This window comes from Diadema antillarum, unplaced genomic scaffold (genome assembly GCF_040938485.1).
Source record: "Diadema antillarum isolate AM-2024a unplaced genomic scaffold, OU_Dant_1.0 seq00000704_RagTag, whole genome shotgun sequence".
NCBI classification, from domain to species: Eukaryota; Metazoa; Echinodermata; class Echinoidea; order Diadematoida; family Diadematidae; genus Diadema; species Diadema antillarum.
Window position 1 is genome coordinate 986,050 of NW_027271609.1, and position 25,480 is coordinate 1,011,529.

The following is a 25,480-nucleotide window of genomic DNA, read 5'->3' on the forward strand; positions in this document are numbered from 1 at the left end:
CATGCTTGGCCCTGTAAGATGCATTCGGCTTTCTTTTTTTTTTTCAATTCTGCGGAATCAAAATATGAAGCAGTATGACATATAACAACCAACAAAATCTGTGTGCTATCATTTTGCACCAGTTTCATGTCAAGCAACATGCAAACGCAAAAATTTCCACTTTTACATTAGTAGATCACTTGAGGACCCAACCCTTTGTTCATAGAGTTTTGAGCAATTCTGGAGCGCTCCTGGAGCCCTCTAAATGCCCAGTATGAATGGGGTATCACTCTCACTCACCATCTCTGGTGCCTCCTTCTGGTTGGGTAGGATATGTCGGGAGTAGTAGAGCACCAGGTTGTTGTACTGCTTCTCAATGCTCGACAGCATCATCTTTTCCTGTCCAGTCAATTTTTTGGTTTGTTTAAAAAAAAACACACACAAAAAAGTTTGTCAGCATTCAGAAATCATTACTTAAGATATGGGGATTTACAATTGACGTTGATTCTTTCACATTCTTATTATTCTCATCTTTGTTTTTATATAGTTAGGGATGTCGAATACTTGCAGAAAAATGTCTGAATAGATCTGAAACTTATGGAAATAAAAGTCTGCAGTGCATTCAACTATGAACATTTTGATACATTTGAACGGCAGAAAAGTCCGAAAAATGGGTTTTGGGCAGAGTAAAAAGTCTATAATACAAGTAAACTCTAAGCTCTCACATCCCTGTATAAATCCATACAATATCCATCTGAAAAAGAAAATTAGCTAAATGGACAAAGAGAATAACAGAAGAAAACACAAATAATTGATTTCTAGAATTTGCTCTCTTGTTTCAGGGATGTTGCATGGCGGGAATACAATAATTACTTCCTTGTCTATGAAATCTTTATGTTGATAAAAAGAGAAATCATAACTAGACTATGCACAAAGGACTGAAATTATCCTCTGGGAAACGAATACGGTGTTACAGTATGAATGATATTATGCAAAATCTATAACAAATGATAGCACGAATATCATAATCCCATTTTCTTGCTGTTGGCTACTGATATATACTAGTTAGCTATGTTTAATATGCGCTTGAGATGTATTACCTGATATAACAAAGTAAATAAAGCTCATTGGCATTAACCGGTAGCTGCTATGTCAGTAAAGTCTCCAGGAAGTCTCACTGAAGATTTGGGTTGCCAAATTATGAGGGAAATGAGCATTAAATTTGAACAAAATCATTAAATCTTCTCCTCCTGAATGTGCTTACCTTTTCTAGCTGTGCTTTGGCCTCAATCTTTTTCTTTTCGATTGTCTCAGCCTGCTTCTTAGCATCGCTGATGATGTAGTTCATCTGTTTGTTGATGTCTGATACCGTCTCCTGGAAGGAAAAACAAATCTCACCCCATGATGAAACAAGTCTTCTATGATATGAAATCACATAGGCCTAGGTGTCTCTTGTTTTGTATAAGAATACAGAATATATGTAATTTGTCAATCATGTTTTATCAGAATGTAAAGCGCATAGGAAACATTAATTTGTTATTGTGCGCTATAGAAGCCTAATTATCATAATCATTAATTGTTATTGTTATTATCATTATCATCATTATTATCATTATTATTATCATTATTATCAGCATCATTATCATTATTATTTTCAATGATCAGGAGGTGAATAAAATTATGTCTCTGTTATAATCGTCTCATATCAGAACTACACAACTTTGCTTCATTTCTGTAATACATGTAGTTATCGCAAGCTCTCCATTCTCACAAAAACATAAGGACAAATTTAAGGAAGATAATTTAAGAAGAGAATTTAAGGAACATAAGGAAGAGAAATACACTTCTCTTCATTCGATCCCAAGTTGGCCAAACTCTGTGTCGTTGTCACTCATCAGGCCTTCAATCTCTGCCACACTCCTCCCGCCCCGCCCCTTTCCTGCCTTCCCCCCTCTTCTCCCTGGATCCTCCGGCCCCCTTACCTTCGAGTTCATCATGCGTTCCTCCTCCTCGTCCTCCTCCAGCGACAACCTCTTCTCCAGGATCTCCTTCTCCTCCTCGATGCGGGCCTCAATCTCCAGCTGGCGGAACTCGAGGTCCTCAAACTTCTTGCGCTCCGAGTCGAGCTGGATGGACTCGCGCCGGGCCAGGTCTTCCAGCGCCTCCTGCTCGTCGCGGGGCGAGGTCTTGATCTTCTCCTTGAACTCAAAGTGCTGGCGCTCCAAGTCCTGTAATCTCCTTCGGGCCTCCTCCACACGCTGGCGCTCCTGCGGGAGGAAAGATGATGAGGAAGAGACGGTTGTCACCAAATAGCGAGTACATTTGATGCTTGCCGTTTCCACGGGTATCACAAAACAAGACAGACATCATTAAACTTATTGAATTCTTGTATCAAGTTGTTTTTATTGCAACTGACTGACAAACTGCCATACATTGATGTAAATATGCACTAAATTTATCTGTGTTTTAGTAGTAGCCATGAGAAAAAAAAATCATGGGCATGCAAAATCAGGTGGGATTTGAACCAACAATCTCCTGATCGGCAGACAGGTGTCATATCTACTGGACCACCGATATCCCACCAGACAGCCGGTGCTGCTTCCTTTTAGCATGCAGCAGGTAATTCTTAGGCGTGGTTTTATTCAAATTAATTAATTCTTTCATTGCCACAAGCACAGAGCATACATGTGATGGGCTGACTTTAATTTGAATAACTTTAATATCAATGCTCCCACAGGAAATGTGCCAAGATGCAATCAATACTTTTTGTGTTTCCAGTCATTGCAAAACAAGGCAGAAATTATTTGCGATAACAATTTCACCAGCAAGGGTGGCAAGTATAGAACTTAGTTAAATTATATATAAATATTTGTGATTTATTTGCATAAATTCAGAACCAATACTCCCAATGGAAGATATGACAAGGAGAAACATCTTTACATTAAAAGTCAAAATACAAGACACAATTGATGCTTGCTATTTCCACGCCATGCTATTTCAAAGGTCATTGCAACACAAAGCAGAAATCATTTGAGACAGCAATCTCACCAGCGATGATCGCATGTGATAAGACTACTTTGCATCAAATATTTTGTAATACTTTGTACCACGAGCATAATCCAGACACTCCACTGAGTGTGATGAGCCAAAAAAATAAATTGATACGATACACTTCTGGTTTTATCACAATTAAGATGCAATGATTAGTAAACCTCAACAAAAGGAGGGGATGTGTACGCATGTGCATCACAGTTTGTGTGAACTTGCAAGCGGTCATACAACATACGCAGTGTTTATATTTTGTGGTGTTTCTATCACAAGTCAACAGGTAAATTGCAAAATTCACAACTGGGAAAAAGACATCGCTTACTGCAACAGAAATGTAATTTACTTCGTTTCCAACATGGGGAAATTACTGATGTTCTCTCGGAAAGACATAATGCTTATTTCAACTTGCAGAAGACTGGTGAGAAAACTGTGGGGTTTATCTAATAATCTTAAAAAAATAAACTGAAAATGGATGATGGAAGTTCAATTAATGCACAAAATTATGGTATAATGCCAAAAGAGATACATTATAGATATAACCATCTTTGCAGATTTTGAATTAAAGATCCACAGGGTGCTACATAAGCACTTGCCCGATTGCCTGGGGCAAGTGTTTTTGAACAATGCAAACAAATGCTTGCCCAACTTGGGCAAGCAAAAAGTTTTGAAGGCACATTTCTTTTCACTCATTCCCCCAACAAACCCAGAAAGTCAACCATACAGAAGCCCAAAGATAATGGCTGTTCAGTGGTGCAACACATACACTTTATACATGTATATAGGCCTATATCTCATTTCAGCAACTTTCCAACACTTATGTGAAGAAGCCCCAATGCAATGCAATGGCAACTCTTGATCGGACCAAGTTTGCTACTCCATTGTGTTTAAGCGTGTAAATCAATGTGTGCTGTTTATTCAAATGACTGTGTTTTATCAAGCCCTTGCCTAACATATGATTTTCCAAATTATTTCCTTATATTTTGGACTTTCTTTTCGGGCATATAAAATGAATATTCGGGCATGTGTTTCCCAGCAATTGTGAAAATCTGTTTGCCGACCGACCGGGCAAGTGGTAAAATAAAGTTACGTAGCACCCTGAATCCATTGTAATAAGTCAGACCTGACAGAAGAAAGTCTACAGACCAGCTATAAAAGTCAATGAGGTGAGCTGCAGTATGAGGACTCATTTCAGTCCTAGGCTCAATTATCTTCACCTCCTGCTGAGGTTCTGGTATGCACAGGCAAGGCCAGCGGAAAACCAAAGTTAATACCCCATGGCCAGGGTCCTTAAAGACAGCGGTCAAGCAACAGGGTTGCAAGGGATCGTCTGCCATAGCAACCCGCTTAGCTGTGTCTGATGAGAAACGGTCATTTCATGGTCCACATTATTTAACCTTGACCCTCTACTTAGATTTAAACACATCACAATGCCTTTCTCTTTGATTAGAATGCAGACCATTCTATCGGCAGATTAATTGCTATTTTAAAATTTGCCACCAGCTTAAACATCCTTTCACAACCAATATACTTGCAATTAACTCAAAACCCAAAAGAAATTCAATAATATCTGCAATAAAGTCCTTGAGGACATGCCTGAACTGTTTCTCTGCTATTTGAAATGAACAAAATTAACAAATCAATGAACACTAAATCTACAACAAAAATTTGAAATATGACCTGAACAACATTCAAACAAAATCATCTCGGGTTGCAGGGATGACTGTTGGAGTTTTCATATCAACAGGTAGACTTTGTTTGCTTTGTGATTTGGAATATCATCCAAAAAGACAGAATTAAGAATAAAAAGTTTCAGTATTTGAGACTAACAGTCTTTTAAATTTTTATGTGACCTGAATATGGCTAAAAAAACATTACCTGGAGACCCACTTGTCTGCGAGTGCATAATTAACAAGTTATTCGCTTTGATTATATTTTCAGAAGGCATAATTCTGCACTCCTTGCAAACAATTTTTTTGGGATTAGGTTTCTTTTTTTTTTTTAAATATCCATATAGTTATTAGTCTATCAGTCAGCCTGTTTAGCTTTCAATATCTACAACTAACTAGGGGATATCTTCTATCTCTTTCTATCTATTCATGTACCTATATGTGTCTCTGTCTACCTTTTCATCCACCCTCCCCTCTCAATCTAACAATTTGTTAGTAAAGACAAATTTTTCCATATCAACACTACATTAATACATCCGTCCATCTTTTTTTAATCAATATATCTACACATCAATCTACAATGTATATATATCTTATATTTCTATCTCTCTATTTATTCACATATCTATATATATATATATATATTCATCTACCTACTCAACTATCTCCCCAACGACATGAATACAAACATGCATAATCATATCATCCAAAATGAACAGTAAGAAGATGAGAATGTAGAATTCATTCACTTTTCTACAAGTTGACATCAGACAACCCCAAAACCACAGTCTTGACAAAATTAACACATTACCTTCATATTTCTGGAGCCATTCTCACAAGAAGAGTTAGTGTTTGCACTACATCCAACATTCCCTTAACAATCCACCAAATGCCAAGACGTCAAATGATGCAAGTCACGCAAAGGGGCTAGTGCACCTCCACTCACAGTACATGTAAAGAACAAATTCCAAACATTTGTCAAACTCCACAGGAATGCCACTACAAGAAACTCTCCGGGGGAAAAATTAGCGATGCACAACACGAAATCTCTCCCGGGACTGGCACATCGACGTGTTAAGACATTACGCAAGGAACACAGGAGTGCAGACGAGCTTTCATCCGTCCGTCGCTGAAGACGGCGCGACTCACGCGGAGTCGGCTTGGTAATTAGCGACGACGAAATATCTTTGTCTGCCTGATTAGATGAACAGGAACTTGACAACGGATAACGGAGGAAAGATGGGGGAGGGGAAGTTGGGGTGAGCTATTTAATCTCTTAGCCTCCATCAAAAGAGTAGGCAAAGTTTGCAAACTTTACCAGCTCTGCTACCTTAACCTGTTAAAGACCAGTCTTGAGTACACTTTAGATAGGCAGATGTCTATGGGAAACATGTGTTATAGCAAAATCGACTTGTCCTCAATGGCTTTACTGACTAGTCAACATGTTCAGGACATTGTAAGCTCTGGTAATTGTGCATAAGTTAAAGTTATCCCTGCTGGTTTTTATGGAGGAATTATGAGAAAATTTAGGAAATGGGACTCTTTTTAAAATTGAAAAACAATCGTTTGAAACTTTCTTCTCAAAAATCTTCAGGCAGGGGAAAAAGAAATCTTTGTGATGCAAACGGCTATGTGAAAAAATAAAGGGTTGGGGATAAAAAGATGTTTGCAAAACTTTAGGAAACTCTGTAAACAGACCTTATCACTAACATGAATATGCACTTGTGGGACTATTTATATCAACCACATTTTCGTTCTGTCTCCTGATATATTCCTATTCCATAAACAAATAAAAGAACCTCAAAGATATTCATCAATGTGGTATATTGTCTTCCATGATGTTGTTTGCGTAAACTGTTTATCTTGAAGATATCTATAAAACCTTGCAAAGATTCGAGAATATCCTCTTATCGCAAAGGAAATTAAATTTTGACATGGTGAAGTGACATACGATCCAGCTAATGTATCATTTGGAAACATTCCTAGATACAAACCCTCTCTCTCCGCTCGACAGCATCATAGCCAACTTTGTCCTTTGTGCGTTTGAGGGTAGCAACCTGGGCCTCCCTCTCTTGGAGTCGACTCAACTCTGATTTGTGTTCTCCCTCAAGGAGGGCTGCCTCTAACTCCAACTACACAGAGGGGTGGTCAGGACATTCACAAATGAAGGGACAAGATGGTGGGGCAATTATGCATCGAGGGACGGGCAGAGAATATAAATCCAATATGACAGGGTAGCGTTTCGTCACAGGACAAGTGCAGTGACGCAATAGGGGATGAGTAAGAATGCAATGTATACAATATGAAGATGCATGTTTAATCATTGGAATATGTTGTCCATGTACAAACATGCAAATATATGCAAATGCATGCAAATGCATTCAAATATGCACAATTCATGCATATAGGGCATAGTTTGAATGCGGTAGACAGAAAGCACAGTGTTTGAAGTCATGTAGTGAACCAAATGTGAAATTACAACAAAATGAGCATCAAGTCAAAGAATACCACTCAAAATCAATATAATGACAAAACAATCACAACCGAACCAAAAAACACCCAAATTTATGATGTTTGTGATGTTAGCATAGAGTAAAGTAGTTTGCATGTCAATAGGGAAAGAATATATACATCAATCCAGCCAACACATCCACAGATGGACACAATATAGAATATGTGACCCCCACCACAATAAAAATGTATTCAGGGAACACAGGAATTTGTGATATTTGCAGTAAATTGATGATTTTGTATTGGTGTATATTGAGGTAGTAGTATTAAAGACAGGGGAAAAAAGGTACAAAGGAATACAAGAAAAGGGGAAAAGGTCCAAAGCAACCAAGAAATGAAAAAAAAGGAGAAATAACGACGCAAGCATCAAAATTAAATGAAAATGAAATTAGATATGAATGATATCAAAGACATCGGAAATAATTTTGAGATAAAAGTGACAGAAAACATGGAACATTGTACAGAGGATAGCCACATAGAGACAAAAGAAGAATTTTCAGTCCAACACAAAGAGAGAGAGAGAGAGAGAGAAAAAAAAAAAACACATCACACACATTTCCAGGAAATTTACATCAGCGGGAAACAAATGGTCAGTGAACCAAAGGGGAAAAAAAAATTGATTAATTAGTGAGCACCCAGACAGATATAGATGTATCGAAAGATATTGGTGGATGATTCATGGTGACCAATAGCAAGCAAAACAACAACAACAACAACACCATCAAGGAAAAAAGCAAACACAACGGTTGGGAGGGAAAAACGAAAGAGAAGAAAGATTGAAAAGAAAATTAGGCATAAAAATCAATGTCAGGATCAGAAATACAAAAGAGATGAGATAGCGCAAACTGAATTCAAAGTAAATGCAACTGAAAGTCAGAGAAAAGAATTGCTAAAAAAACCCAGAAGAGTAGCATGTAAGTGCAATTGACTGACAGTAAAGTTCTTTGAAAAGGTCAGGCATAACTGAAAAGTAGACAGGTAAAGTGTCAAACACCTTATCTCTGCTTTATGGTGTTATATTCCCCTCAAAGTTAATTCCTGTATATACACTGTCAAATAAAATTATAATATTTATAATGAAATTAGTAAAATGTAATTAATGTCATATCATACATTGTGATGTAATGTTATAAATAATACAGAAAAAAAGTGGAACCCAAGGGTGTAGAACTTGTGTACGGTGTGCCTAGTCCTTCAAGTCTAAGTGATATGTTTGTTCCCTTTTCAACTGTCATATGAATTTGCACCGAGTTATACAAACAAATCTTGAAAGGGAAGGACCAAAGAAGCGATGAAAAAATCATGTACAATTCTGTGAGGCTTCTGTTTAATTATGGCACGAAATATGGCACTTTGAGTATGCATAAATAAATGCATGCACACATGGATGTATAAATTTGATAGTCAATGACAATACAAATCTTTGTGCGTCAGGTTTTAATTCTTGAATGAAAACAGCCTAAATGCCAAATTTCATGAGTAAAAACAATCATCATCAAAACTTTGTGGGGAGTAAAATCTTTCTTGAGATCTGCTCCTTGGACAATGACGCGGATATTAAATGCCACGTGCTCGGATGCAACCGAAAAGTAGGACAGGGCGAGCTCGGTTGATCCCCGGGCCCGCACTGGACATGGGCGTTGCGGTATCAATTTACGATACAGGCAGGACGCGATAATTACGTACCTATGCTATAGGGCAAACTAATGGCAGGCAATTGTTTAAATACTTCATGCATGTATGAGATAGTCCAAATGAGAAGAAAATAGGCTACACCCACTGTACTTTCTCATATATCAGTTCACGATAAAAATAGTAGCACAAGGGTGCACAAGATATGCATTTCAGCTATGCACAACACAGGGAAACCTACAAGCACTTACAATGCACAAGTATAAAATATTTTTTATTTTATTTTACTTTTTTTTGCTAAACTCCACGTCTTCAAATTCATGAAATTCTTCTGTCGAGATGTTTTCATTGCAACTGATTGACAAATTGCCCTACATCGACCTTTTATGATTTGTCAATCAGTTGCAAAACTCCAGTCTGTTGATTTAGGTACAAAAAAAAAAAACTGCCACTATAATACTAACAAAATAGTGAAGAATTTATTAATATATTGCACTTGGACAACTACACAATAAACCTGGACATAATCACTAATTCCACTTGGCTAGCCACTGACTAGTGAAGAAGGGGCTGAAATGTCAATATTAGTTTGTAGGTTCACTTTCTACTAGTCTCATCAACACACACACACCTCATAAGTTATGTTAACTATTCACAGCAAATGTTTTGCGTCATCTCTGAAATAAACAAAAAGTGTTGTCGTTTATTGAAACGGGAACAATATCCCGACAAATTATGTGTTTAAGATGAGAACAAAAATATTGTAGAGCAAGTAACTGAACCCCCAAACATTCAAATATTTTTAAGCCTTTCTTAGAAGATGAATTTTGTGTGCAAAAAACCTAATTCACACACACTCTCTCTTGAACAAAAAGTGTTACTAGTTACTAGTTAGCCAGTCAGTAGCGATTAGTTCATAACTCCAATACATCTGTGTCAAACCTCAGTTGAAAGTTACAGATTACTATTCTTTTTAAAAAAAATATAACTTCAATATGATTAAAATCCAACAGCACATTGAAGCTGCTACACAGTTCAACTTATATCATCCTGACATAGCAGTAAGATCTGCAAATAATTGTGCATCAAAGTACCAAACAAAGCAGGTAAACAATAACCTGTAGGTATCTATCACTGACATTGTGTCATGATTGTCATTAACCACATGGATGTGGTGGTGGTGGTAGGGAGGGGGAGGGGGGTAAGGGGGCGCGGTTCGGGGAAGAAGAAGGACTTTCTGGAGTGTTCGTACCATCTGTCACATGGTTTCATACCAGTAATTAAATTACTCATGATTTTTTACATACAGGAGGAAGACGGAGGATCATTCACCTTTGGATTTCACCCCGACATTTCGCGATCACAAAGCACGAATTGACGTCAAGGACGGTGGGAATACTTCGCAACGAGAGAGAGAAGGGGGACTGTGCGTCTGTAACGCCATTGTTTTTTCGCGACCTCCGCCACTCCCCTCCGAGGTGACAGAGGACAGGAAATAGCCACGCCAATTAGATTTCCCCGCAAGACAAGTAGCACTCAACACCTTTTTCCCTGAAAAAAAAAGGAAGGTGTGCTTGGGGACATATCTTTTCACCCTGTGTGGAGGAGTTTCGGGGATGGCAGCTTTCTCCCTCTCTTGCTTACCCTTTGCAAGCACGTAGATACACCAGATGACTGATATATCAAGATAGGAAATGAGAAATGAACACCTTTCTGACGGTAGAACAAATCTTTTGAGATTGATCGTCGTGGGGGGTCATAGAAAACAAAAAACTGGCTCGATGCATCGTGCGATGACAGCTCTCTGGCCCGTATGAACATCCAACCATATGACCCATGATAGTGTTGAAACATTTGCTCGATGAATTACATCCTCCTTACCCCAAGGCAAAAAAAGAAAGAAAGTAAGAAAGACCAACTCACCTACACAAATATATCAAGGCCCCTAGCCTTTTTGATTAAAAAGCTAAAAAACACTTGCAAAAAAATTTTGCACATCACATTTTGCAATATTATGTTAACTGCATATGAAGAATCTTACAGTCTTAAACATAGAATAACAAGGGCTAAAATCTGATATCTTTCATCCAAATTTAGAATGGTTAGGAAATCTGTTAGGACATGGTTTCCCTTATATACAGCCACGACAAGATGAAATTTGAAAGAAATTTATGATTTATAATTTTTAAATCTATTATAATTTTCAACGAAATAGAACCTGTATCACCAAGTCATAAAAACTTCTGCCTCATGTCGTGTTGTATCGACAGTTTGAAGTCTGAATCACACCGTTCGATTATGTCCCGCGATGGCTTGTGATATGTTTCAACGCAACTCTGAGCAATATTGCACGCTGTTGCTCTCCGTTTCAAGATAGTTACAAAAATCACTGCTGAATCGCGCACATCCTCAGACTGCGCCCCATCTGACAATTTTCTGATGCTGCATCACAAGAAATCGCACAGTGCGAGGCGGGCTTAAGGGCGTGGCTACTAACAGTTAAATAGAATCTTCGATCATCGATATTATGGGAAAAAAAAATATCATAATTTCACCCTTCATCTAAGTTCTTAACTCCTCAAAGTTTCAAGCAATGCAGTTCTACCAGGTGTCTTGGACAGTTTTTTCTTGTAGCACAACATGGGTGAACATCCCCCCCCCCCCGAATTCTGCCCTTCACATGAGAAAAGTTGATCATCATTAATAGAATTACACATCCTTCACTAATATGTAAAATTGATTGCATACGCAAATGGGGAGATCAGTCTGTGCGCTGCAAATTTTAGGGAATTACGAAAATATATGAAGTTGACCAAAAGAACAACACTGTTGCCATGGAAACAACAGAGAAAAAAAAAAAAAACTATGGTGGCAAGTATAGGAAAGAGATGAGGAAGGAGTAAGATGAGTAACTTCCAAAGACTGGCCAGTCCATTATGAGGAGATTGGGCGTGAAACGTCGCAGCTGATTGCAAATACTGACAGATACTTTTTAACCCTGCCCCCCTTAAACTCAAAGAGAGAAAATAAAACAAAAAAGGCAACAAGAAATCGTCCATCTGCCAAGAAAGGGCAATGTAAAGTCACAGCAAAGTAGCTGCCATAAAATTGAGGTGGAGCGAATACGGCCACAGATGTTAGAAAATGAAATGGATGCATTGGGCGAACTTTGAGAGGAAGTCGTGACGTTTTGATATAATACAAAACGGTCCACAAAGAAGCACAGTATATCAGGCATCAGTAAGGTCAGTAATAAGACTTGTACTATGAATTTCCTCTTGAATAGACACTAACATCTGTCACTCATTCAGTATCTGTTCTCCTCCTTTTCTCACCTGTCTATCTGTCTATCTATCTATCTATCTATCTATCTATCTATCTATCTATCTATCAATCTTTCTATCTATCTAACTACAGCATATTCTTTATCTATTTATTCATTTACAGCATATCTATCTATCTATCCATCTATCTATCTATCTATCTATCCATCGATCCATCCATCTATCTATCTATCTATCTATCTATCAATCTTTCTATCTATCTAACTACAGCATATTCTTTATCTATCTATTCATTTACAGCATATCTATATATCTATCTATCTACATGTATCTATCTATCTATCTATCTATCTATCTATCTATCTACACCATATTTATCCATCTACCTATGTGTAACTCTGGGGCAAGGTAGGTGATCATACGGCTATGGTAACAGCAGCCATAGAATGTAGCAAACTTATTACCTAAATCAAAGCTACCAACTCATGACAAACTTTAAAGAAATTGTAAGAAACTCATCTTTTTCCCAAACCATGAATAGAAATGAAGAACATGTGTACATATCCCTATGCATTTTTCTTTAATTCATATGTTAATGATGTGATATAGTTGTACTGTTTAGCATAATTATGTAAATGCATAAAAATGACAATAAAAATATATTAATCTATATGTAAATATATAATACATATACTTGTATAAAGAGACAAAATTATATTGCATATATCTATGTATTTAGGTAGAAATATAGATAATTCTGTATCTCTCTCTATAGCTCTCTATCTCGATCAATCTACTTATATACAGGCCTGTATTTATCCATATCAATCTACAAACCTACTTCTTTCTACTCTATTCTATCATATTCTTTTCTATTCTGTTCTATCTTTATCTCTCTCTCTCATTTTTCTCCCTATATCTCACTCCAACTCTCACATCTCTCAATTCACATATGTTGCTTGCTCAACGCAATAACAATAGCTGATATCACTTCTGGAGAATCTCCAACACTAAAACACTTATCTGCCAGATGAGAACCGACATGAAAGGAAATAGGTTAACGGGGATTAATTAACGGAGGCGAGTGCTGATCTAATATTGCGTCTTACAGGTGTCAAAATGGCGGGGGTGAAATAAAGACATTGCCAAATGGGAGGGAGAAATAGTGAATTTCTGCGGACCGTTTCATGAAACTTTTTGTCAGTGATTTACACTGACAAATGTTAAAAGCTACTGAAATCTTTGCGTCTGATTGGCTGATAGCAAATTTATCGGTGAAAACCTCCGACGAACTCGTTGATGAAACGCCTCCCTGGACAAATCTATTGGAGTCATTTACCTCCTCAAAACTCAAGACCCAGCACAGAAAATAAATATGATACAGTAGCATCTTCAGAAAGTGTTCAAATTCATAACGCCCACAAATGAGTGGAAGAAGAAAAAGGGGGGGGGGGGGGATAACTTGGACTTTGGGATAATCTATACCCCCAACCTCTAGCTTCATCCCCTTGACATCAATTCAGCAAAATGAGGGAAAATGATTCGACATGTGAAATGGGACTTGACCAAAGAATAGAACAGGTGAGGTGGTAAGCAGAGACTTACTGCATGTATATTTCCACTTGTAGGGATTCTTTGTAGCTTGGACACTGCATAGTAATTAACCCTTCCTATGCCAATGAGTCAAATGTGCACAAATTTCACATACATACATATGGAGGGGAAGTTAATGTGGTACGCAGAGGGTTAAACATATCATGTTTAACTTGTCATCTCAGTAGATATACACAATATTGCAAGGGAGATCGTCCATCAATTTTCCACAATATAGGTATTTTTGGAGTATAAAAGTTGTTTCTTGACAGGTAAGACAAGTCAGGAAACAATGAATGTACCATTCCAATACTGTTCCTATTACATACAGCATACTGATGCTGGTGCTAATGCAAACACTATTGTTGTACATATGAAGAGTTTGTTTGCAAAAACCGATAAGTCCATATTTGCCAAATGGAGATATTTGCGATTAAAGGTCAAGAAAAATAAAGAGAATAATAAGAAAATCTTTGCTTCTTTTGACCATAACTTCAAAAATATACCTTTATATGTAGTGACCAATATATCATTTAAAAGGTATTATTTTGTACTTTATGACAGAGAATGTACTTTAAAATCCTCAAAAATGGACTTATCGGTTTTTGCAAACAAACCCTTCATATCAGCACACACTGCAGCAGTCTGCTTGTGGCATTGCAGTGCGTTTTGTGAGGCAAAACATTTGTGCGTCGTACACCACTGTGGAATCAAAGCTGCACTGCTCACTATCAGAACTTTATCCTCCTCGGGACTCTCTACGTCTACATTCCTTCAAGAGTGACTGTCAGTTTCTTTTCCTCTTCTCCCGTAGCCCCAGCAGCTGACCCCTTCACTTACTAATTGCAAACCAACAGCGTGAATATTCAATATATCCAAATTTCATGTACCTCTTTATACCTGAGGACAAATAATGTGCTATCCACTTCACATGTTCCCATCAGATAAAATTTCCTAAGTTGACATCAAGTTTGAACGCAAACTTATTCCCAAAGTCAGGTAAGCCTAGGGGAGACTTTTTTGGTAGTCTGGAACAGCTGTTACAAGGATACATAAATTTGAATAAATCTGAATAAATTTGAATACATCTAAATGAATTTGGATGTATCAAATTGTTAAATTGTTAAACTGCTGGCTTACCGAGAATTTGGAAGAGTCCACACCATGGCTGCAGTAACCCATTCCAAGAGAGAATTTCATGGCAGAAGGGGGGAGAATCCGTGGGCTTTCTCGCTCTCTCTGTCTCTCGTTTTGTTCGGGGTGACAGCGAGAAAAGGAGCGGGAGGGATGAGCGTACAGCTGTACGTCTCCACGGAGGTGTTGGATCGAATGTTACTTGTGGAGGATGTGATTAGTTTAGGGGACGGGTTTGGTGCCGATTCTCGCATTACGAATGGAGAGCGCTCGATTACTCACTCTCGGGGAGGATTTCTAGCGGACGAGACAAGTGCACTCCACAGATTAAAACGATTCTCGTGTGTGCGGCCTGGAAGCAGCAGTTTAACAGATTAAAGTGGCACTACGGATTATTACTAATCACTTTGTGATGTCTGGTAGTCATGTTGACTACCAAAATGTGTGTCTTCAAACACAAATTTTCAATATTCAGCCAAATACTCCAATCGGTATATAGGTTCTCCTTTTTTTCTGCCATAATTAAACTAAAAGAATGGGACACTTATTAAATCCACAGGAAAGGGCAAGAGAGATCTCATATACAAATTTGAATTATCCTTTCATGTTTATTCTTTGTTTTCTGTTCTACTATTGGTCAATTATGTCAATAATTGCAAGACATGGCCATTTCCATAGGAAAACAATGTTTGAGACAGTAAACCCTGGACCCCGATATGAAACATGTCAGAGTTCCCAACCTAAGACTGTGTCAGTCTGCAACTTTAACTCCACATGTCCCTTTTCTGTTGTCCCATCAAAAGAATCATCACAGCCCCCCAAAAGACCTACAAACGCATCCAGGGATCCATTGCAAGTCGGATGTCATGATTAAAATGACATCGCCAACCAGAGGCAGAGGAAATAAAAATAATAATAGTGAGAGATTACAATACAAAGGAAGGGAGAGTGGATCCACCCAGAGGTTTCCTAGATTCAGCGTGATGCGAGCTCTGATTTTGGGCGTGAGCGAATCTGTCCAAACACCAAGGCAGGGCAGAAAACGCAATCTGTCAGCGTGTTCCAGCAGCCGCCGCTGCTTTGGGGTACGAGCCGCCGGACAGAGGGTCGAAAACATGTGGGGGAACATTTCGGGGCTGCTCTCATCTCCAATGCGGCAATGACGGATATAAAAAACAGCCCTACGTGTGAAAATTGTCATCGCGAAGCTGTGTGTACGTCTTTGATGATGCGGCCTTCGTACAAGACCCTCTTGCTGCAGAAATTGCAAGAGAAGCAAGCACAGGAATTTAATGCAAGACAAGAGCTAAACCACAGGAAAGAAGGCAGCCTTTAAAAGAGGCTACTAACAACAAAGGCCTCCCCAAATGCGAATTACCCCTTTCTCAAACAAGATGTCTTCCTCCCCCTTTTTTTCTCTCACATAACAAGCTGGAAATGTCAACTATGAGTTTTTGCCACCTTTTCCATTTGTGCAGAGTGATGGCTATGTTTCTCCCATGACAAAAAATAGATTGATAATTGTGAGCAAGAGGGATTCAATGTCCTCTCCTCTTGTTGCCTTATTTCCATTCCGTCTAGAAAGAATTGAAAACAGTTTCAAAGTCTGCTCGATAAATTTGCAGATTCAACAAGAGCAATCCTCAAAGGAATCACTGATGGGAAATTAGGAAGGAGATGAAGTGTTCGCAGAACAGGATAAAGAAAGGGCATCGGAAATGTGAAATGAGAAAACATAATGGAAGACAGAGAGGTGGGGAAGAGAAAATCCATGATGCCTTGAAATAAGGCTACATATGAGCACAGTTAGGAAGAAAGGAAATATGATGGTCAAAGGTCAAAAAGAAGATGGAGGAAGAAAAGATCATCCCGGAGGACTAGGGGAAAGTGAGAGAGAGAGGCGTATTGGAATAAAATGATGGTAAAAACTGTAAAGCTACAATCTCCTACTATCTACAGCAATCATGAATGCAAGAGGTGTTTTGCTCTGGACCTTAAAGAAGGGGGCAAGGGTAAGATACTGTTCTTGTGTGATTCCAGAATAAATGATAAAATATATTGGAAATAAGTCTGAAATCAGGCTACTACTGTACCTGGAAATAAATACCCCTGGAAGGGAGGGAAGGGGAGGAGGGGGGATTGGGTGGGGTGAAGGGGTGGGCAGGGGATGGATGGGGGGGGGGGGGGGGAGATGGGGGAGGAAGAGGGGGTTAAAAAAAAGAGAAAAAAAAGTGAATTCCCAGTACAGGAGATATCAGAGATGGGCAGGTTGTCCAATCGCACATTCAGATAACCAACAACATTCCCGTAATTAATTAGCCAAGGTTGCACTCGGGCAGAGACAGGAAGCACCGATTTTTCCCACGCGGCGGCGAAACGAACGAGTCACGACAACATCGCAGAAAAATCTCTCAGCTGGGACGCAGCAGTTGGGGCACGATCCTGAGGTGCACCAGGATTTGGAGGGATTTCACTTTTTGAAAAATGTAGCTCTGAATTATCTCACCTTCCTCGTATGTACAGTACACATTTCTTTTTTTCAATCATTACATTTTATAGAGTTGCTGTTTCAGTCAGAACAGGTACTTGAAGCTCTTGGTTCCATGACATTTGCTCTTGCGACAATTGCTCCCGTGAAATATCTGGACGCTATTTAAAGCCAAACATAAATTCTACCCACAAATATAACCCTAACCCTAATCCTAATCTTCACATCAAACAAAACCTAAAACCCTATCATAACCCTTACCCTCACCCTAAGTACTAGGAGACAAAAAGACCAGAGTAATTGTCGCAGGAGCAAATGTGGTGTCATCGGATATCCTATTTTCTTTACATTACTGATAAGACATGATTTCATGTCTACATTTATACTGTATTGTGCATGAATTCTGTTAAATATCTGTGATTTGATGCTATCAATACAGGGCCTTGTTACAAAATGCCAGCTGCAATGTACAGAGGGTTGTACTTTACTATTCTTCTTTGCTATACTTTCTCTCTGCAAATAGTGTTTTCTGTGCCAGATATTTTCTTTCAGACTGGGGCCTTTGTAATATCAAGGTTGGATAGCTTTTGTGAAATAGAACTAGCCTGTCTCCAAGGCTTAGAGCCACTGTTCCAAGTCCAAACATACATTGTGGGTTACTAAATGTCCTTTGAATGGTGTTGCCTGTCTACATCATTAGCCTCAAAAAGAGACTATTTCTGCTCTAGACTTCTCCCCCAATGAATGTTTCCAGAGGCCAGAAATGTGAGAGGGTTGGTCTCCTTCATGATTTCGGTAAAACATATTAAAAATAGCATTCATACAGGGAAACTTGTAAGAGCCTGGGATGTAAGCCCATCTTCTTCTGAACTCAAATGGAGTTTACTCTAAATAAGTATACTACAGGTTAAGAAAATGTCTAATTTTAAATAACCCCTACACTGATGGACAATAGACACGACTTAAGCCATACAAGTTTTCTTTCAAGAAGTTTGATGTGGGTGGCATAAAGTATGGAAATCCCTGATTGCATACCATTACTCCTAATTAAATCCCCAAACCACATAATTCATCACTACGTCAAATGTAAAACGCCTTCCCTGTGGTTCCGTGACACATAACCTCCGAAGGTGGAGTTTCTAGATAATAGTTATGCCCAGTCCCACACATGTGGTTTCGTGTATGATGCCATCGGTACTTGGGTAACCACAAGAGCACTCGTGTATCCCTGGACGGGTGTTAGGTAACTTTTCCCTGGTACTCCCCTAGACGTAAATCGCCACCTGGGCACTTGTACATTTCACCTTGAGGAAATTCCTAGGTCCCAAGGGAAGAAGAACACACTGCGCCTCGCATCTTAAGTCCTTTGATTGCGATGTCTCAGATGTCTCAGACAGCCGGCTGTCTCATATGTTGTGACAGGTTAGGAGCCACCTGTAGCAAGCAGCCAACATGTTCAGCCGTCAGACTCTTGTCTGACAGCTACCCTGGATCCTCACCTGACCTTATCCCCGTGCCTAGCACGGCACGAAACTAGCATGGCAGGGATGTCTGAAACACAGCGCATTGATGTATTGCTATAAGAAGTTGAGTGCTAGATAATGGAGAAAGAAATTAGAGATTACAACAAAGTCAAAGAAGAGTTTTACAAGCACCTCTTGAAATGTCTCGGCGACCTGGATCTCAAGTTCTTCCACCTCCAGCTCAAGTTCGTCCACCCGCTTTATCGACTTCAGTCTCGCCTCTTCCAGTTTCTCCATCGCCTCTGATATATTCTCCATACTCAGCTATTTTTTTTGTTCAATATTTGTTTTATAAAATGAATGTTTGTTCCCCCAGCGACAGGAAAAGCGAAGGGGAGTAGAAAGTTGTCATGCAAGGAACCAACATTGCCGGGCGTCGGGGGGTAACAAATTGCAAGTATCGAGCAGAATGGCAGTAAAGTCAACAGCAGCGTCAATGGCAGGAGAGGGGAGGGTAGAACCGGGGTTGAAGAACATTGGCAGAAGAGTCAGTCGCAGAAGGATGTAAGTTGGGGGAAAAGAAGAGAGGTAAACAAAATCAAAATCATCAAATTGAACACAATGAGAAATGAGGATTACTACAAAATCAAACCAAAATCAAATGAAAATCAAAACCTCATCATTGTTTGGATGTCACACATACGATACCTCTTTGGTTTTTTTCCCCCAATATATATCTTTAAATAATTAGCAGATTAAAGTCATATTTGTATCTTGCATTTCATACATCATTTTTCAATGATGTGTGCAAATCTTAGTCATACATGGAAAAATGAGGGAATACTCGTTTTGATAGATGAAAGTTTGCATAAATCTGAGAACAATGAGAAAAGTAATAAGAATGTCTTAAAAATTTTGCTCCATAGAAGTGGTCATGTGCCAAAAGATCAAACTGATAATGAAATTTATATACAAATTAGAAAACAAACGAATGAACGAGGACACTGTAAACATCGCAAAATGACCATGGAAGAACAGAAAAACAGGTCAAAGATAATCAATGTGTACACAAACCATAACTTCTGAGTAATAAATGAACTAGTGGAAAAGAAACAGCTACCCATACAAATCTGAAGCACTGAAGTCAAGTGTCTTAGACTGAAATTAGGTGATACAAAATTTTGCAACACTACACTAATCTACTTATGTTGTTCTTGGTGACAGCCTGATAAACTGAAGAAGTTGTTGCTAGAAAAGGGAAAATTACAAATGAATGAGAGTTTCACACAGCATAAGTTTTGTCATGTTGGGGAGGGGGAAACTAAAAAATTGATACATGAGATCAGTTTTAATGAGAGAAGATAGGGAATACAAAATTAAATTCTGGTTTGCCAGAGTCTGGTTTTTGCCATTTTTAAAAATGAAAGAGAGTTGAGAAGAAGCAAACATTAGCATACATGCTGACATGCACTGGCAACAAGACAAAACAAGAAACACTTCCTTGGTTTGACCTTAGAGCATCAAGTCACCTGATCGTTCTACCTGTCACGTGATCATGCACAATGCCTCGCCCACTACCTACCACTTCATCCCCGACTTTGATCTCATCGATACCCTCCAGGCTCGACCGACACCTTGGAGGCTTTGGAGGCGGGGATCCCTCCTCCGGAATGCCGTTGACCGATGACGGAGCAGTCTCCTCCCTCGGTGCCTCCGTCACCTCAGCAGGTGCATCAGGATCTTTGAGTTTCTCCAGCCAGACCTTGGGCTTGCCTTCCGCTGTTGGTGTCACGGATGAAGCAGAGATCGTTGACGACTCGGATGCCTCGAGTGCAGGTGAGACCTCTGGCACACACTCCACCTCATCCATGTTGGTCTCCAGTACTGATAGGGCTTTGGAAAAGGAGGGCGTGGTGTCTCCGGTGGAGGTAGGGGTGTGGCGGTCGACAGGCGTCGACGATCCACTCTCGATGGTGCTGTCACTGAGCTCGCTGTCCGAGGGTTTGGGCCCGCTCTTTCCTGTCTTCATCTGCTCCTGGTACTCGGCACAGATGTTGAGGATCTCTTCCATGCGAAGCCGCTCCTGTGTGGCCAGCTCCTGCTCCTTCTTGCGCTGGGCCACGGCTTCCATGTGCTGCTTGCACAACTCCCTTTGCTCCGGATCCTCAAACTCGTTGGGGTCCACGATAAACGTGTGCCTCGGCTCCGCCTCCTGCAGCAGGTGGCTCAGTTCTGGTGGTAGGATGCCTGCGCCGATCTCTGGCGGGGTCTCCACTACTTTCGGTGTCAGGTTGCCATTAATGTTTGTTGCTGGGGAAATCATGTCGGGCATGGCAGCTTGGACTTGATTCTGATTGGGCGACATCAGGGGACTCTGGCCAATGATCTCTGAACTTGCTGAGGATGCTAAGCTCAGACCGGACTGATCGGAACTGGACGATTCCCGCTCAGTCGCGTTGCTTGTTACCGTGGTGAGAGATGTCGAACTGAGGCTTGAGCCGCTCGACGAGCGGTCCACCTGGTCTGACTTCTTGGGTGGCGTTTTATTTGAATACAGACTGCTTTGACCAAGTTTGACCCGACTCGGTGAATGGGGAGGTCCTCTCATCAATTCAAGAGTGCCCCGTGGACTTGTGGTGACACCGACGTGCAGTTTTTTTGACGAACTACTATCTGTATATTTTGTGCCATCCTCAAACTTTGATCTGATGGCGCTTACAGGAGGTTGATAGTCATTTGTTGCGTTTGTGCCATCATTGTCATCGAATTCGTCATCGCAGATGGCAGTTTCGCGCAACTCCAAAGGATTCCCGAAGGGAAACATCGTAGTACTGGAAGCACCCGACACTGTCTCTGCCCACACGTCGGGATTCATGGTGAGACCGGTTATGGGGGCAAACACTGCCTCATCATTTTCCGGTTTCTCCGGCGATTCCGAGAGGGCGTACTTATTGACGTACGTCTCCGACAGAAGGTCGTTGTCAGCGGTAACCTGCCTCATGATCTCCTGGAGTTCTGCTTCTATACTCTCCTCCAGCGGGCTCTTTGGCACTGCATTGTGGTTACTGTTCGTATTGTTCAGTCGTAGGTGTACTGGCTGCCCAGAGGGCGCTGTCATGGCACCGGGAAATGCAACACTGTTGTGGGGAGCGTCATCACCACTGTTCTTGTGGTTGCCATTCTGGGCATCAGTACCGTAAACCGCCCTTGTGTGGCAGCTATTGTCCATGCCATTCTGTCTTCCCGCGAGACCTTTCCTCAGCTGCTTGGCCTCGGACGGGTTGTTGAAGCGAAAGAAACAAGATTTCCCAAAGCACAACATGGCTCCTGGTGGTAAGACCAACATTCAACGATTATTTACAACATGGTAATATTCATCTCACTGGGCATACTTTAACTACAGATTATGTGAAATTGTCTGATTTCTAAAAATGTACTTGATCAAATGAGGGAGACCCCCTACATAAATATAAAAGGTGAGAAGACATCTTTTACTTCTTCTAAATTGACGACTTTCACATGAAGACAATAAATTCAGGTCAATACCATTTATGGAATATTAATTACCAAAAGAAAAGAAACCACACAAGCATTAACATGTGACCTGACTACATTGGAATGTAGTTTGCACATCCAATTGTTCAAAATCACCTTCATAACATGATTGGAGTATTTTAATTAGGAAAGCTAAACCCAGGGATTTTTTGCTCAAATTCATATGATATGCGCTTAGAGCAAAAGCTACTTTTTCAGGTACAAAGATGGTGCATCCAATAACTGCACACCTATTTGTCTACCATTATTGATAACCACAAAGTTTTGTAAGGATTTTATCAACCCTTGATTGGATGAGTGCAGAGTTGATGTATACAAACAACATCAACAAAAAAAAAATACTTCTTTTGACGGTGTAAAACAGAGAGAAAAAAAGAAAAAGATAACTTTCCCATTTTGTACATTACCTTGTGTGAGTTTTGTAGGGCTAGTAATTCTGTCTCCGTCGACACTGCACGGTCCTATGGGGTACAGCACCACAGTGTCGTTCATATTCTCCACACAGCAATGTTCGGGTAGGACATCTTTTCCTGTGATCAAGATATCCTGCTTCACATTAGCCTCTGTCGTGCCCACTCTCGTTTTACCTGGCAGAAATGAGGAGACAGAGATAGAGAACATTGTAGTAATGAGTCTCTTGCTTGCAAAAGATGCAATGTTGCTGCTGGCACCACAAGCTACAACATCACTATCAATCTCAATTTAAACATTGCATTAACTTTGTTATGATGATAATTATTATGATGAATAGTACAGTGCACTCCCATTATAACGAACACAGTTATAACGAAATTCTGGATACAACGAAGTAATAATTCAGGCAACAACATCATCCACTCTATGTATTTTTGTTTATTTTTCGGTTATAACAAAATCTCGATGTAATGAAAAAAAACTGTCGGTCCCAAGGACTTGGTTATTACGGGAGTCCACAGTATTTATAGTACCATATATTACATGTACAACACTCAAAGGCCAAATATCAAATTCAATATTACCATTAACTTCACCATCACCATCAATCTGAACATCAACATCATCAACTTCGATATTACCACACCTTTAACAGGGCTCTAAAAAAATTTAAAATTCTGCTTGCCCTGCTGGGCAAGTGGATCATACATTTGCTTGCCCAGCAGCAAGAACAACTTGCCTGAATCTTCTATTGATTTTTCTTTATTTTTTAGATGATTTCTGTTTCAGTGAGTATGTTGCATTAACATCATTTTTATATTTTCATTGTACAAATTACCACTTGCCCGAATGGGCAAGTGAGTTTGACATTTGCTTGCCCGCCCATGATTTTTATGTGCCCTGGGCAAGTGGGCAAGTGTGTTTGTTGCTATAATGTATGTATGCTATGACGTTTCTCACTGAGGCAGACATGTGTTGGCTTGTTTGATTCTTTTTTCTTTCGCACTGATGATCAAACTAATGTTTAAGGATGTCATGTTTATTGTAGTCATTTCTACTCTTAATGCTTCAGGTGGGTTTATATGCTAAAAACAACACTGTAAGCTCTCACAAGGAGATGGATTTAGTTTTTTAAGTCTTCAATGATCCAATCAGATTCACCCTCCTACCGTTCTCACTTATTCATTCTCAAACTTCAGGGGGGAAAACGGCGAAATGTGACGCTGCAGCGCAAGGCCACGTTGTTCAGCCGGCTGGGAATGCTAAGCGACACTATTTGAGGAATCTGACGGCGCTGCACATGACGGTACGTCAGGAAATCGAGGGTTCAAACGCGGCTTTGCCAGGGGTGCCGACATCAGGAGTCAGAAGGTGATACCCCAATCAAGACCGGGGCAAAATGAGGGGATTGTTTGGCGGACAATCATGTGAAAACGCTTCAAAACTGGCTACACTGCAATTTGTTTGTTTGTTTGTTTTTTCCTTTTTGTTGAAAAGATGAAGCACTCTCAGGTAAAAACTTTCTGATGTGGGTAAATTTATTATCCCTTGAAAGCCATTGAGACAGGAATTGTATTGAGGTCAAATCAGCTAGGAGACTGTCATATTTTTTTTTTCTAATTTCCCTAGAATGCTGCAGCTTTCCTCAATGTCCTTCATGATGCGATAAAGCATCTGAAGTTGGAATGACTGCAAATTGGATCCATTCATGTGATTACTTAACGAATCAGCATTGCACTCTACAATGCATCACTTGTCAGTACGTGACTTTCTGTGATACTGTACAATGTGAGCACATATGTCTCCTCTAAAGAACATTTTTTTCGTTCTATGATAACAAAATACAGCACTGAATATACATAGCAAATATATATATACATATATACATCTGTCATTTTAGTAGCATACATAACCGCACTGCTAGATTATAGTTTTCATACCATGCTTGCACAATCATTTTTTTTAAATATTTGCAATGTGAACAAGATATTCATTTGCTGCAATTCAACAAACAAATGAACAAACAAACAAACAAACAAATGGAAACAGGGATGACTCAATAAAATCAAAATCAAGAAGAGTAAACTGTGGGAAAATTTTGAGAGGGACACAAAAGCAGAATAGAGGAGAAAGAAGAGTGAAAACAATGATAAATGTCAAAATACTTGTAAAGGGAAACAAGACAGCCGACACTAATGAAGGAATGAAAAATGGAAGAATAAATGAAGGAAGGAAACCAAGAATATCTGAGTGAGAAAAATGATTTTATCAGGGGATGGTGATTACAAGACAGAATGCCGAGATGGAGTGACTCCTATGTATTTCTACAAGCTTGGTGACTTTGCCATACAAATATTGTGGCAGACTTCCTCTTGGTAACATTTCATTCCAGGAAGTTTGCGCATGTCCTGGATTTGAGTAAAAATCAGAGATGTGAATCGGGACAATTCAGACTGGAATCTCTGAAATGATAAACATTTATGAGTCATGTCCTGTTTCAAAAACCAAATATGCTGAATAGGAAGGAAAGGAATTCAATCAGGAGATACAAACTGTACATTTGTAGCTTTGTTCCTGCAGCAATGATAAATTGTAAGTTGGAACATGGTGTGTGAGTTTGTGATCCTTACATATCCTTCTTAATCGAGGTTATTGATACAGAACATCTAGCCATTATCATCTACTGAAAATTGAGGGCAATTGTGAGAGTAT

General features: G+C 39.6%; 1 protein-coding gene across 1 annotated transcript in view; it reads right to left on the reverse strand.

Moving 5' to 3' along the window:
• The window catches only part of LOC139737780 (pleckstrin homology-like domain family B member 1), an 80,811-nt gene that overhangs the window by 19,624 nt on the left and 35,707 nt on the right, over positions 1–25,480 (reverse strand). The window contains exons 3-9 of the mRNA XM_071648455.1: positions 22,762–22,941; positions 20,382–22,126; positions 18,992–19,123; positions 6,689–6,826; positions 1,962–2,246; positions 1,244–1,354; positions 280–378 (exon numbers count right to left, since the gene is read on the reverse strand). Of these exons, the coding sequence (XP_071504556.1) occupies positions 280–378; positions 1,244–1,354; positions 1,962–2,246; positions 6,689–6,826; positions 18,992–19,123; positions 20,382–22,126; positions 22,762–22,941 (2,690 nt within the window). The remainder of the gene's footprint in view (positions 1–279; positions 379–1,243; positions 1,355–1,961; positions 2,247–6,688; positions 6,827–18,991; positions 19,124–20,381; positions 22,127–22,761; positions 22,942–25,480) is intronic.